The 14,959-nt window shown below is 38.8% G+C and overlaps 1 protein-coding gene across 5 annotated transcripts in view; it reads right to left on the bottom strand.

Moving 5' to 3' along the window:
* DIP2C (disco interacting protein 2 homolog C) overlaps nucleotides 1-14,959 on the bottom strand; it is a 317,783-nt gene that overhangs the window by 18,162 nt on the left and 284,662 nt on the right. For 3 of the 5 annotated variants that reach the window (XM_083871324.1, XM_083871322.1, XM_083871321.1), the window contains 2 exons: nucleotides 11,043-11,072; nucleotides 9,282-9,343 (listed from right to left, as the gene is read on the bottom strand). In XM_083871324.1, the coding sequence (XP_083727450.1) occupies nucleotides 9,282-9,343; nucleotides 11,043-11,072 (92 nt within the window). The remainder of the gene's footprint in view (nucleotides 1-9,281; nucleotides 9,344-11,042; nucleotides 11,073-14,959) is intronic. The other 2 variants (XM_083871325.1, XM_083871323.1) reach the window with 1 other exon arrangement.

The raw sequence follows: 14,959 nt of genomic DNA on the forward strand, positions 1-14,959 counted from the left end.
AAGCTGCTTGCAGTTGTTATCTTCTTATTCAGATTACAAATCTCCCGGGATATAATGTTTATCGCTAATTGTTTTTACAGCATTTCTCATAATCACAGTTGAGATCTAACAATTCAGTTCAACGCAACATGCTTTTTCTATTTTGTAACCCCTTGTCTTCTTAGTCCTAATCTCTAAAGAGACTTCACGTGCAGGGAAAAAATTAATTATAATGAACTTGGGATCTAAAAGCATCCTCAGCTAATGGAATTAGCTTATTTGTTGTTAAAATTATGGAAATTATTTTAGCATTGCTAATGAAATATTTACATTCTACAACCACACAATTTAATCAAAGGTGGAATTTCTGAAATCAAGTAATTTTTCTTAACCTGTCCCCTTCTCTTGCTATAACCTCCAAATTTCCTACCATTAGCTGGCCCCCCCCCATTTTTGGGAAAGAATCTTCAGAAAGTTTTCCTTAACAACAACCAGGGACATTTCCTGTGCATGGAACACCAACACACGAAGCTATTTTCTCAGTTCAATGAAAACGGCAGAGGAGCACTCAGAAGGAAAGGTCAGCAGTGCCATGAGCAGCAGTGCCTTGTGCACCTGCAGGCACTGAGAAGGGACTGTCCTGTCACAGGAGACCCACTAGGAACTGTGGCTGAGCTTCTTGAGACTCTTTGCTTACGCAAGTTCATCTGCTCACAGACACTTCCATTATGTGCCAGACTAAAAAGGACAAGTTAGGCTTGAAGCAACATCCTAAGATCCATTGAAAGGAGCCATTTAAGAGGCTATTACATCTCTAACCAAATTAGTGTTGTATCCTTATATAAATAAAGGATGCTTTTACTATTCAGAGCACCTCTTCCCAAGCCTAAACATTCCTTCAGTTTTCCTCCAGCCAGAGATTTTACTGACAACAGGAGCCAAATGAGTGCCTGAGGCTGGCAAGCTGGAGTGGGTCCCAAAGGTGACAGAGCCCATTTCCCAGGGGTAACTGGCAGCACAGCACCTTGGCAGCACACCATAGCACAAAAAGCTGACAGTGTGTGGCATGGCAAAGGCTCTGTCCTCCTGCAAAGGCTGGCAAGAGAAGAGGGGAATGCAAAGAAGGATGGAGAGCTTGTAGGAAGCTCCATCCCTTATTGCACAGCACAGTCCTTGGTTAGGGCTGCAGAAGCTACAAAGGCTTGTTCCAAATCTTACATATATTCATTAAGTGTTTCCACTTCCAAGGCAGATGCCTTGTGAAATGCTCTCTAAGGCAGCAGTGCGGGAAAGCAGCACTTTTTCCTCCACTACTGAAACAGCAAATGTACCCTATGCTGATCACTTGGCACTTTTAAAGAATCAGTATTTAGCAGTCCATTAAGAGTATACACCAACATGAAGGAAAACAACTTATTTCAAAATATGTTATCTGTAAAAATCAAATACATAATACATCTTATTGGCATAAAAAATGAAAGAATCAAAATTCCATTTTATTAAGACATTCCTGTAACTGTACATCTAGACTTACAGCAAAGTCTGGGAGAGAGAAAGAAAGAAGTATGGCTTCTAGGTAACAAAAAAGGAAGAATTTTAATAAATCTTCCTCAGAAATCTGAGCAGCCAGCTTGTTTTATCTATTCCCAGCTTCCATGAGAAGCATGATGGAAAGAGAAGGACCTGTAATACCAAAGAAACTCAGTATACCTGGAAATGGGAAATCCTTTTTTTTTAACAGTGTCACACACTCTTCAGGAATAAATATGTTTGTGTATTTTAATAAGTTGAAAATCTAATAAGCAGTGAAAATCCCAATAATTTTACTGAAATTTTATAATTTCAGTGAAATTATTGTTACACTCAAAACTGTTTTGTAAAAAAAAATGGAGCCATTTTTCATTTAGTTCTTTTACTCATACTTGAAGAATATGTGCAAATGTAACTTGCAAATAGTAGCATAATAACTGTACAACTGCAGCACACCCACCTTCCTGGAAAGCTACAGATTTTTGTTCTCCCTTTGTCTTTGCCTTACTTGGTACACAAGACAGTATTCTCTTTCCCCTAAGCCCTCCAGGGAAATATAACTGGAATTCTTTGATTTATAGTTAAACTATGCTAAACCACATCGTGTCTCAAAAACCAGATTTGGAGCCAACTCTTATTGTCCTGTTCCACTAAAATCATGATATGTTTTTCTTTTGAAGATGACTTTATCAAGGAAGAAATGGGCTTGTGTCAAGGGAGGAAATACTTTAGCAACGAGTAATCTTGCCTTAGAAAGCACAAAAATTACTTGGTATGGCTCCCACCCCTCTAGTTTTTGGACATTTCTCCCTTTCTTCTGCCCTGCACAGAAGTCATGCTATGCCTGGAAACATGAGGCATCTCTCAAAGCTCTTTAAAGGTACATTTACAAATTTGGCTGTAACTCTGGATCCTCACGTGTAAACAGTACAATTTCTTCAACAATATTTGCTCCTCTTCAGTTTCCCAGGCCACCAGCTTTATTCCTAATCACTGACTATTCAGTGTACAGAGATTAAACAAGTTGGTCTCCTGATGCAGTCAGAACAGCAAGAGAGAGCCTTTCTTCCTCTCTAGACAGACTGGGAGTTCTCTAAGCCAGAACTGAAAGTGTTCACATGATGCTTATCAGCCCAAATTAACTTTTCTTTCTGGGAGATTTGTTTCCCATAGATCAGAAACAACGCCAAGGGGATTTTTGAGACAGCAGTGTTTGCATGGCAGGAAGAAAGCACAATACTGCTAAAAGGCCAAGACTCTATCTTCTCCTGAGGAAAAACATGAAGAAGGAGGGTTTTGCCAGTACCATGACAAACAGCTTATACTCACAAATAAGATTCTGAAAGCTAATAGGCAAAATGCCTAAAAGCCAGGCGGTTCTACAAAGACTCCTCAAAACCAAACTGAATCATTCATTTTTGTACTTAAATCTTTGAGAGACTCAGGTTTTTTATTTTAAAGACCTCAGGCCCTTCTCCCAGCTGAGTTACTTCTACTGAGTCCATAGGAGTGTGAATCTTTTCACTTTCATGAAAAAACTGTTTCGGTGATGACAAAAATAAAATCCAAGCAGCTAAAGCAACAATTACAACAAAGTATGGCTGATGTGTGGAACTTGGAATTGGAGCCACCCATATGAGAATATCCCTGAAGCTCAGGGTGACAGGAATGGCACTGCTGGAGGTAGCACTTGACAATTCCATTTGCAAAATGGGTTTAATGTGTCTAAAGCACTCTGAGGACAATGACATGGGAGGTCTGTTTTGAACAGTTCACCAGGTACGTGGAACTTTACACCTCAAAACAACCCATGCCCTCTGCCTACAGAATCTCAGTGCAAGGGAAATGCTGGCTGGGTGTCACAGAGGGTAGTGATGGATTTTAACCAGCCCTTTGGACCCTACACACTGAACAATGAGGACTGTGATTTTCTGGGTTCTGTATGCTGTAACCCATTGCAGGAGCTGGAAAAGCCCTGCTCCCCCTCCCAGCATCAAGGGAGCACTCCTCAAAGTTTCTCTTTTGCTACCATTGGCAAATGGCTTTCAAACAGGATTAATCAATTAAATTTTCACAAAAGATAACTATTTCACTGTCACTAGCTATTAGCAAGTCTCCTTCTGACACATCTCCCCCTTTCTCTTCTCCCTCCTGTGTGAATATAAAATGGTTCCCCTCCACACCGTGGCTGTGCTACAGAGCCCTGCTGTGGCTACAGCTCAGCTAAAAACTCAGCTAAGGAGTTATGTATGGTAACCCTTTAATAAAAGTATTTTTCAAGGTGGATGGAGGAGAAATGTTTGAGAATGAGGGAAAAAAACTCCTGTGGCTTTGCTGTTTGGTATTACCCCAAACAATGTATACATAACATGAAAGTTTCAGTAAAATGCAAGAAAGATAAACAATTGACAGCCACAATAAAAGGCTATTTTTCTGCTCTTGCATGAAGTCTGAAATGCTGGAATACATTAAAATGAAGCCAAAGCCTTTACTGATTCCTTTTGACAGAGCCTGGATTTGAGACTGGGCTCAGTGTATAAGCAATCTATACAAATAAATCCTAAGTAACTGTTTTCTCATTTCTTTGAAACGTTACAAGTGTTCTTTTCTTTTCTTGAGGAATGAGATTCAAAATTTCCATCCTCTGAAAACACCTTTGTCAGGGAGACAATGTCTGAGCAAGTCTGAAGGAAGTTCAGAGATCTCTGAATACTCTCAGAATCCAAAACTAAAAGTAAGACTTGCTTATTATTGTTAGCACAACACACAAATGACCTCCTAAGAAATCAAGTCTGCTAATGACAGACTAAGTATATACAAGGTAATTTCTTTTTGAGAGCTACAATAATTTGCATCAGTCCAAGAAGGTGTCAGTGGCCACATGGGAAAAGACACCTATTTTGTACAGCTCCACAGACTGCTTGTTTAATAAAGAGGGTAATCAGGTTAAAATAATTGTTCTAATGATTGGGAGCATTTCAGTGAAAGACTCTGGATATCACAACCCACAAATTGAATAATAGCCAGACTATAAAATTAATAACTTGAACCCAAATACATCTTCGTGCTTGTGGTCTGTTTGGCAATATCCTACACCTGGATTTGAGTCCCTCTTTGGTGCCAGCTGCCTCACCATGTCTGTCTATCCCAGCAGCTCACCATTACATGTACTCAAAAGGAACTCTAGTAAACCACAAAAGAGTTTGATAAATTAATTTTTCCATCTTTATTACCCTACAGACTTAACTAGATGAAACTGAATAATTTAAAAGATCATTTAATGCACCCATTATTTCACCAAAGGGTATACTGAAGTCTGAAGACAGGATAAGAAGGACATGATGGGAAAGGATGCCTGCATGTGCAGAACTAGAGATGGCATCAAATAAAATAGAAAATGGTGTTTACCAGCACTGGCTGAAAGTCTTCATTCTTGCCCAATTTGATACAAAATGTCAATGCAGTTCAATAAACAGTTTAAATATAATTTGTAGTCAAAATAAGGGGGAACTATGACAAATGCATGCAAAATGGTATCTAAATCTTCATCAATACATTTGTGACTTGGTTAGTGGCTCTCTCCCCCTGGGAGTCTGAGCCTCCACTACATCAAAGCTCCTAATCTGTCCCTATCTGCTGCTGAACAAGAAGACTGGTGACATTTTTATCTGCTTTTGGGGGTAGACAGATTCCAACTAATATGTTTCATTTTTTTTTTTTCTTATCCTTTTAAAAATAAACTACAGTATCAAAGTAGATCTTTCCTTGCTCAGCTTAGGGCAGAACAGTGGGTGGTGGGGTTTTTTTTGTTTGTTTGTTTTGTTTTGTTTTTTGTGGGTTTTTTTGGCTTTTTTTGGGGTTTTTTTTTTGGTTTTTTTTTTTTTTTTTTTTTTTTTTTTTTTTTTTTTTTATGGATAAGGTTTTGATATAGAAGAGAATATTAGGATGAAAGGGGATGTTTATCTTTACAGGATTTGCATCAAGTTTCAACTTCAGGAGAAGACCACTGATCTCCCTCAGCTGTCACCAGATGGATCTTTTAGCTCACTATTTAAAATTTCTGAAGAAATTCTCAATAAAACATTTAGAATATGAAAGGTGCAGATACCCAGGCAAAGAAACACTTATGTAAAAAATTGAGAAACAATTCAAAGCAGTAAAAATATTTCAATATTTTTAATGTAATTTTATTTCTAATTCATACCTGCTAGTTTCAAATTCAAGGTAATTTCAAATTAGGTAGTATCAGATTAAAAAGTTAACATTTTGAAAATAATTTTGAATGAGTCTAAAAAATATGGTTTAGGATGTTTACAAATATACCGAAACTTTTGTGAATCCAGCCTGACCTGCTGCAGAACACTCGAAAACATTTTTACCCTATTGATGGGAAAGAAAGATTTATTTTTGTTTATTCTCAGTTTCATGAATTGGTTTGTTTTGCCAATAAATAGTTTTTTTTACCAAAACCTAAACTGCTGTTAAGGATGAACAAGCTGTGAAATTTTTATTTTAATATCAGAAATGTGTTTTTTGCTGGACATTTTTGAAACACATGTACACATTGTTTTAGAACAGTCCAGATACAAGGGATGCTTGGGCTTAAAACTTACATATTTACTGGCATGAAAGGCTGCAAATGTTGTAAAAGCCACCGTCTTTCAGGTACATGGTGTTTGGCCTGATGAGAAAAGGGTCTCTCACTCTCTCCCTTTTTTATCTTCCAAGCACTTCTCAGCTTTAGCATATTCAGGCATCTTGTGCTTAACCACTTGAAAAGCTTTCTGAGGAGAGCATGACTGGTCAATAATATGATGGAACAGCCTGACAACCAGGCCTTTAGAAGCGGGACAAGAATATGTATATATTTATTCAATTTATTTTCCTCCTTTGCAAGGGAGGAGGAATAGAATTGCTTTCCCAGAGGCAGAGAAATGCAGCAGTGACCTCAGCAGCTGCTCCCACCTGGAGCTCTGCAGCCCATCCCTCCCTGAGGATGCCCCTGGGCACAGCCTGAGCTGCACAAGGAGGCAGCAGCCAGGAGCCTCTGTGCTGTGCTGGGAAGCATCAATCCACCTACTCTGTCCTTTGGAGCTGAGTTAACCTCTGTAACCTCTGTGAGCTGCACTGCTCTGCACTGCAGGGGCACAGCACACACCTGGTAGGTAACTCAGGAGTCTTCTGTTTTTCACTAAAAGCCTGTGGGGGACTTGCCTGTCTTTGCTCACTCTTTCCTCAGGCCATCCTGAGACACTCTGATTTGTAGAAAATCAGTAAAATGCAGAGTACAATGGTACTGGTATCCTGTTACCAACAGCAAGCCAGAGTTGTATATTCTTGCTTTTTGTGCTACTCAGATCCCAAAAATAGGTGTCTAATGCCATTTGAGACAGCTCGGGGTGCCCGGGACACTCCTCAGGGCTAACAAATACAATGTGAGTCCATGTGAGACACTACTTGAGAAGCTGGAGCATTTAGAACTGCACCAGATGCTCACAGCCAGGCAGTCAAACCTTTTTCCAGTGTCAGAACTGACCAAATGGTTGCACCCCTTGGTACAAGTTTCCTGAAGCTCCAGGTAAGCCCAGTTCTATGGCCAGAGACCCAGAAGCTGAGCCAATGGGCTGTTAGCTCCAAACCAGACAGGGACATGCACAAAAAGGTGTTTAGAAACCTCCACCCTGACCTATGAAACAAACCACCCAAATCCAGGGAGAGCTGGGAGGAAAGAAACATCTAGTTTGGTCAAACAACCAGCCCTAGATCTCCACACAGAGTGTACCTAGCACAGGTATTTTGACCTAAATGCCTACAAGAAAATGACATTTTCATAAGCTGTGAAGCGTGCGAGCACGTAATTACCGGATGAGCTTGAAATAGTTGTATCGAAACTGATTATTAATTTCTATGGATGTGAACAGGATTTGAATAATCTTAAAGAGATGAACTACAGCTGTTTTTTGAAGCAACTAGAGAGCGTTATCATGTAAAGAAAAAAAAAGTTCAGTCTGTTTCAAAACCTGAAAAATATCTTCTAAAATACAAATTACGAAAAATATTTTCTCACATTAACTGTACAGTTTAAAATGTTCATAATGTTGGGGGACCAGCTGGCCTGCAAACACTCTGTGGGTTGCTACTCTATGGTCTCATAGATGTTTACAGGAATCTTTCAGATACTGCTATGTAATAGGCACATTCAGTTCCACTAAAATGGTTAAAAACAGCAAGTGTGAAGTGACTATGTCAAATAGAGTTGTTTTCTCCTTCAATTTATGACCCACTAATCTAATTCTAAATTCCACAGGATTGGGTAAATGAGGCACAGCTTTAAACCATCAAATTAAAATCTACATTACCACAATATTAGAACCAGCTCTAAAGATCATCTTTCATGTTCTGTGGAACTAGTCACTAAATATAAATTAACACACTGCAAAGCCTGATCTTGATAATGATGCCTACTTCTCAATGACGTGCCAAGGCAGGGAAATAGTGTATACCCATGGTTTATGCAATTTTTATGAACAGTAAATCTTAATTCCTTTCTTTAAATGTATTTTTTTATAATTTCTGATTTTTACTGACTGTGAATATTACATTCTCTGTCTACAGAAAAGGCCTTTTTTCTTTTCTGGGTTGAGTATGACTGTGGACTCTGTCTCCACACTACTCAGTTGCTGGGCCAGGAACACCAAATTTCTGTGGCTGGGTTATGCAGACAGTAATGTTACAAAGGACAAATCAAACATAACTGTTATTATTGGAATCATTGTCTGCAAAAGGAATGAAGAAATCCTGAGTCAAACATCTTCAGCTCCTTTCTTCTACCTGTCAAACTCCATGTGCAACAAGAAAATACCTACATGCCTATCTGCCCTAACTACCCAGTGGGTAACTTGGGCCTGCAGTACCCTGAAGTTTGTACTCAGCAAGCTGAAATGGTCACTCTGATAGAGGCAAAGCTGGGGGGGGGGGGGGTAAATTATTTGTTAAGCTTTTAAGAAGGATAAAAGAAAAAGAACAAAGAAACTCCCTATTTGGATAATGATTTTTTAAGGGAACCAGGACTGCTAATCAAATGTTCACTTTTCCAGAGTTCCTAGAAAACTTCTTGGTTTGTTACAGTTCTGTAAAGAGACTCATGACCAGAGTGTTGGGAAGCAGAAATATATGTGCATGGGTATTTCTTAAAATCACACCTGAGATCTCAAGCTTGCCTCCAACCGCTAAGTGACACATTTGATTCTCACTACTTGTATACATATCTAACACTCAAGATGGAACTGAAAAATACCCACAACTACAGAATGTGGTTGCTCACAGTGACTGAAGCAAATAATCCATCTCCTTGTAATCCTGCAGAATTAAGAACTGCACAGCAAACCCCACCATTATCTCCTGACAGGCAAACAGCTTCCAAGCCAGGAGAAACACCTCTGTGAAACTGAAAGGCTCAACAGGACTCCAGCCCATTGAGCCTGGCCAGGCTGCACCCCCTGAATACAAGTGTCATGAAATTCTGATGGCAATAAAGGCAAGGAATCTTGTTAGTCATTGCAGTAGTGATGTCAGATGCCTCAGTTTTATCAATGGTAAAATTAATTAACCAATACAAATGTCTATGTTTGCTTGCTGGTAGGAGTCAACACAAATTATTTATGAGATTTGCAATGGTTTCCAGGGTCCGTGAGGTGTGCTGTAAGCAGCTTTCTTGCTAGAAACTCTGTTAATTGTGTGTATTAGAGAAAAAAGAAAAAGGTGGTTCCGACCTGTCATGCCTCAGTGCCCTCATATCAACATACACTGTGGTGGGATCTGGTCCAGATGTTCCCTGTAAACAACAACATCAGCTAATCAGAACCTGACAGCTGGGAGGAGAAAAGAGTTTTACCCCCAAATAACCAAACATTCATTTCAGTGCTAATTATGCTAATCAAATGACAAGTTATATTTAAGGTATTCATCAATCAAAGCTCAGCTTTACAGAATCAGAACAAGCACTGGAAACATACCTACCATGAGGTACTTGTCACCTTGGAGTTCAGAAAAACATCAAGCAGTCAGACTACTTAACCAACACATGTCAACAGAGGTTTTATTTGCTACAAAAGGCCAAGTAATCAGCACATGGATACATACAAAAAATGTTAAACATGTTTTGCCATATAAAGGAAGGCGGAAATTGCTGAGGAGACACCGTTTAATGGCAGAAGCACATGGTCAGGAACGTGAAGCATGGTTTACTGAGAGTCTTCCATACATGCAACAGAGAATATACTTGAAGCTAAAGATAGTAAAGGTAGCACGCATGACATGAACCAATCTGGACTGAAGGTCTGTTAAGAAATTATTCTGATCCTTTTTAGTCTTCCACTGCATAATTTAAGCCCTTGCTTTATGTCACAATATTTAGTTACTTGAAAAGAGGCAGACTAATTTTAGTTTCCTTTCATGCAGAGATGATGCAGTCTTTAGGCCTTTCCACCCACAGCTTTTCTGCAGTTTTGCAGCCTGCTATGATCTGCCCTTATCCAAAACTTCAAACTCATCACCACTGAACATCATGTGAATGCTCAATGCTCCAGGCTAGGGCTCTCTTCTCTGCTGCAGACCCCATGCTACTTCTAAGCACAAAGCTAGAAGAAAAGCACGGCTTTGTTCTGGAACACTGGCACGTTGGAAGTTTTCTTTTGAGCAGAGGAATTCTCCTAAACCCGGCAAACTCCAGATGCATAAACTCCTTTACCAGTTATTTAGACGCCTACTACTTAAACCAGCAGGCAATATGAACTCCTAGTGATTTCTGTCCCATTTGGGATACATTGTAGAATATAATTCTTCACACGAGGAATGTCTAGGGCTAAATTTTACATTTCTAGCAATGCTGGCTGATTGTTCCAAAAATTTTTGAGCACTAAAAGCTGCAACCCAGACCCACAAATACCTAATTTTTGTATCTACAAGGGGGAAGTGTTACCACCACCAATTGATACTTACTGAACAGGTACTGATCATCACCCACCACCAGAGGAGAACAGGAGTAACAGAGCTGCACATGCATGTTAGCCTCTTTAGCTTATTATACACAATACAAGGTACAATATCCTCTCTAGCTATTAACGACACGATTCTCAGTCTACTGGTAAACTCAGCAGTGTAACAGACTAGCGCTGAGTGGAGAACTTATTTGAAATATATGCAATGTTGAAAAGAAAAAAACCAAAACCAAGGAAAAATTGGTTATCTTTAAAAATAAAATCAAAGCTGATTTGATTTGTAAAATAATGGAAACAGTCAAGTTTGAAAATCAAAGACAGTCACTATGGAATTTATAATTTTCAGCATGAATGAAATAGTTACAATGGACATCTAACGTTTGATGAAACCTGAATCCAGTTATAGCTCTACTGGACTTATTTATAATTTTATAGAAGGATCTGAAAATCCCCAAATCTCCAGACTCAATTTCTAGTCTGTCCCACTGTTGGAAGCTGATAGGTGGGTATTGAGGGAACATGAAAATCCCCTACCTGCTCGGCCAGCTTCCCCAGCCTGTGAGGCTATAGCAGCAGGAATAGCAGGGATGAAGGAGAGAAGGAAAGAAGGTAACACAAGACGAAAATAATAATAATAAAAAATGGGAATGAAGGGTGGGAGAAAAAAAAGAGGAGAATGCAAAAAGCAGGGAGTAAAATAAAAAGAAAAACAATGTCAAATACAGGAATTTTACAAATTAACCATTATACCATTAAAGGTTAAAAAAAGTAAAAAATGAGGTGTCAACATTTTAGTAGAGCAACAGAAGAGACAGCTGTAGACTGCTAACCTTGGACAAACAGACTTAAATGGTTTTAGGACACTACAGACAATGTTGTTAGTGGAAAACACGTGTCTAGCATACTGATTTTTTTTTTTTTTTTTTGTTATTGTTGTTTTTGTTTTTGAAGTCATTAAACATTATGGCCTTCCTATTTTAATGCACTTTATTCCATTGAGAATTCCAGGTCTGCTGTTTTACTAGCAACAGAAATTTGTAAGTGATGTCATCTGGAAATTAAAAGTAAGCTCTCTTTTTGGAAAAGAAAAATGAAATTAATATACAACAGAGAAAGATACTTATACCTTCTTGCATACGGATTAACCTGATCCTAAAGTGAAATAAAATCAAGGCTTGGTGCATAATCTAACTACTGGAAGATAATAAATAAATGTAATAACTTCAGAGCCCAATAAGTCTCCATTGCTATTTGTTATGGCAAACAGTGTAATACATATAAAGAACAGTAAAATTAAAAGCTTATAAAAACCCATCAGCTCTTCACCATGACTGATAACTCAGCAAAGAGACAAAAAATCCTCAGTGGTGACTAGTCCTAAGGCACTACAATCACGTGGAGTACCTAACACCAGATGGCTGCTGTGGGATTTGCCCTACAACTTGTGAAAACAAACAGCTCTGAAAGCCCTGGCATCCCACATTCCTCTCACCAGACTTTTGAATGCCAGCAGAGTTAAAGACTGCAGGAAGCTGCCACAGCAGCATCTTAAGACAGGTTTATTTTAGATGCAAAGGAAGATGAAATATTTAACAAAAATAGGATGGATCTGCTCATTGCATTGATGCCCCAAAATGGTATTACTAATAATCAAGGCAGAAAACTGCAGTGTAACTGCAAGAAAGTAGGAGAATTACTGAAATCCAGCAGTTACATAATTCATTGCCTGTGACTATACTGCAGGTCCAAGAAAGGACTTTGCGAGTACCAGAGCTTCATATGGCTTTTAACTACAGAATGGCTTGAGAAACAGCAGCTGAATTATCAGCAACATCCTTCTGTGGCCAGTTGCAGCTGGAATAGTCTGAAAAGTATTCCAAAGGAAGCAGAGTCTAAGCCAAGACCAGAATGACTGACTCAATTTTTCTGTGCATGTTTATTTTGAGAGACAGAGAGCATCTGTTATGCTGGTAACAGAGAAAAAAAACAACATAACTTCTGGAGTATCTGATATTTACTTAGGACATGCCTGGTAGCATTCAAGAAAACATAATGGGACATACAGTATTTTCTGTCTGAAAATGAGTATATCATAAGTCATACCTCTTGGACTAAATAAATCTCTGCCCATGCACAAGATGCCACCGGTGAACCATCCCTGGTCTGAGCAAACCTCAGCATTCTGCCAGGCTTTTATTCTCTGACTGCAGGTCCAAACTGCTTGAAGGACCACCCCAACAAGTCAGCTGTAGGGCTGAGCACATGCCAGGATTCAGTGCATACCTAATCTCCCCTCAAGTCAAAGGCCAAGCTGCATGCTCTCCCCTACTTCTCTCTCCAGAGTTAAAAGCCTGGAAGTAGCCTATAAGAAATCCTAAGAATTTGAAAATAATTGGGTTTTTTTTGTTTTATTTAACTACCTAAGGATGTGGCCTCAGTGTTTGCTCCGAGTCTGCTTCTGTTCCAGTGATGCTCAGAAAAGGAATTTTTGGTGTGCTTTTGGCAATGTCATCTATGCAAGCACCTTGGCTGAAGCTGTGAAAAGAGCTTCATGGCATGACTCATAGCAAAGGTGGGAAAACAGAATCTGAGGGAGCTCACCCAGAGCTGCAGTACATTGCTAAGTGTGAATCATACCTCTGACACAGTGCACGGTCTCCTGTGGCACTCTTTGCAGACCTACCTTTTATTACTTTTAATATGGAAGATCCTCAGAGACTGTGATCTGTCACTAAGTGAAAAGAAATATTATCTTTATGCCCTTAACTGAGTAACAAAGATTCCTTTGCTAGACTGGGAGGAAAGGGTTCATTTCATGTAACTTCAGCCATTAAAGAAGAAAAGTGAGAATCATTTCCTGATGGTGATGGATCCCATCTCCAGATGGGCACCTGAGATGTCTCTTGAAGTATTTCTGTGATTCCATTGACTATTGATGGATATAGGATAACTCACTTCACCTTGAAGTCTCAGTTAGAGGAGCTAGAAAATAAGCAAGATAAATCCTGCACTCCTTAGCTTGGAGAGATTTGTTAGTACATTTTCAGAGTTAACTAAGGAAAATTAACAACTTCTAGAAGTTTTCCCTCAATTGAATTTGAGTAGCAGGTTGAATAAAATGAAAATATTTATTCCAAGTGTTTAAATGGAAATCAGCTAAAATCCTAGAGAACCATCTGTGCTGTTGTAAGAAACCAGCTACTTTTCATATCTATTTTTCTCTCTCTCTCTCGAATGCTAAGATGCTAGTTAATGAGAACTAAAATATGCTAGATGCAATCTTTTCGTCTCACTAATCCCTGGACCATTATCTGTGACTATACAGCCATAAAAGGTCAGATATTAATAGTATTTAAGTGCCTAAAGATGAAGGGAATTATTTATTTTCAAACGCACATCTCTAGAAATCTAGTCCAAAATTACTACATCAAAGAAAACATACTAAATTTCCTCTCAGGAAATGAATACAAATGACAATGAATTAGTCTGCCAGTGATCACAACCTGGAAATTAAGGTAATTTGGTAGACAAAAACTCTTTTGTACCAAAGAGATTATCACAATGATTTCCTTTTCAAGGTAATCTTTAATAAAATGTTAAATTCTGATACACACACACACAGACACAGACATGTGTACATATACACCTTCCTCCTCTTCTGTTTGGAGAGATGAACTGTAAAGCTTTCTGAAAAAATCAGGATACCTTTCCCTTTGAGTCTTGGATTTGCCCAAAAAATTGGAAATCAAGAAGATATCAAAGATAATATCCAAGTTGTATTAGAGGTAGCCCACAGAGAAGAAACCTGGATAGGCTTTTTTTGCTGGTAAGGGTCAGTAGCTGAATACTGAGATATGTTTAGAAAGGTAGTAGATACATATTTTAGAAACACTGCAGAACAGGCTGGATCACCATCATCCCTGTGGAAGAGGCTGTTCCAGGAATCACGTGCTGATCTCATAGATGACATAACTTGGAGGCAAAAAAGCAAAAGCAGATGCTATTGACTCAGACATCTTGAGAAGTAGTTTTATGCAGTGTGAAGAATCCAGAAATCATAACCCATTTCTGGAACATGTTGGAGACAATACTAATTGCAGGAATATCGTAGATGAAGGATTAAAATTTAATTTATTCCTCAGCTGAGAAAACAGAATAGCCCACAAGCTATTCTGGAATAATACTATCCATAAACTTCCAGAAAGTTTGGAAAGAGCATTCAATCTAATTCAGTATCCAGTCCCTGGCAATATCTACTGCCAGATGCTTCAAAACACGCAAGCCTCTATATTCTCCACCAAAATGACATGTTTTGTGGTGATGCTTGCAAGTAAAACCTTTAGTAATTTTTCAAACACCTTTAAAACTTGCCAAATGAGCCTCAGCTCAAATGCTTCAAAAACAATTCTGCTTGGGAGGATAATGTTGCTACATATAGCCTGTCCTCAAAT

The sequence above is a fragment of the Zosterops lateralis genome, assembly GCF_965231275.1.
Source record: "Zosterops lateralis genome assembly, chromosome: 1".
In the NCBI taxonomy this organism is placed as follows: domain Eukaryota; kingdom Metazoa; phylum Chordata; class Aves; order Passeriformes; family Zosteropidae; genus Zosterops; species Zosterops lateralis.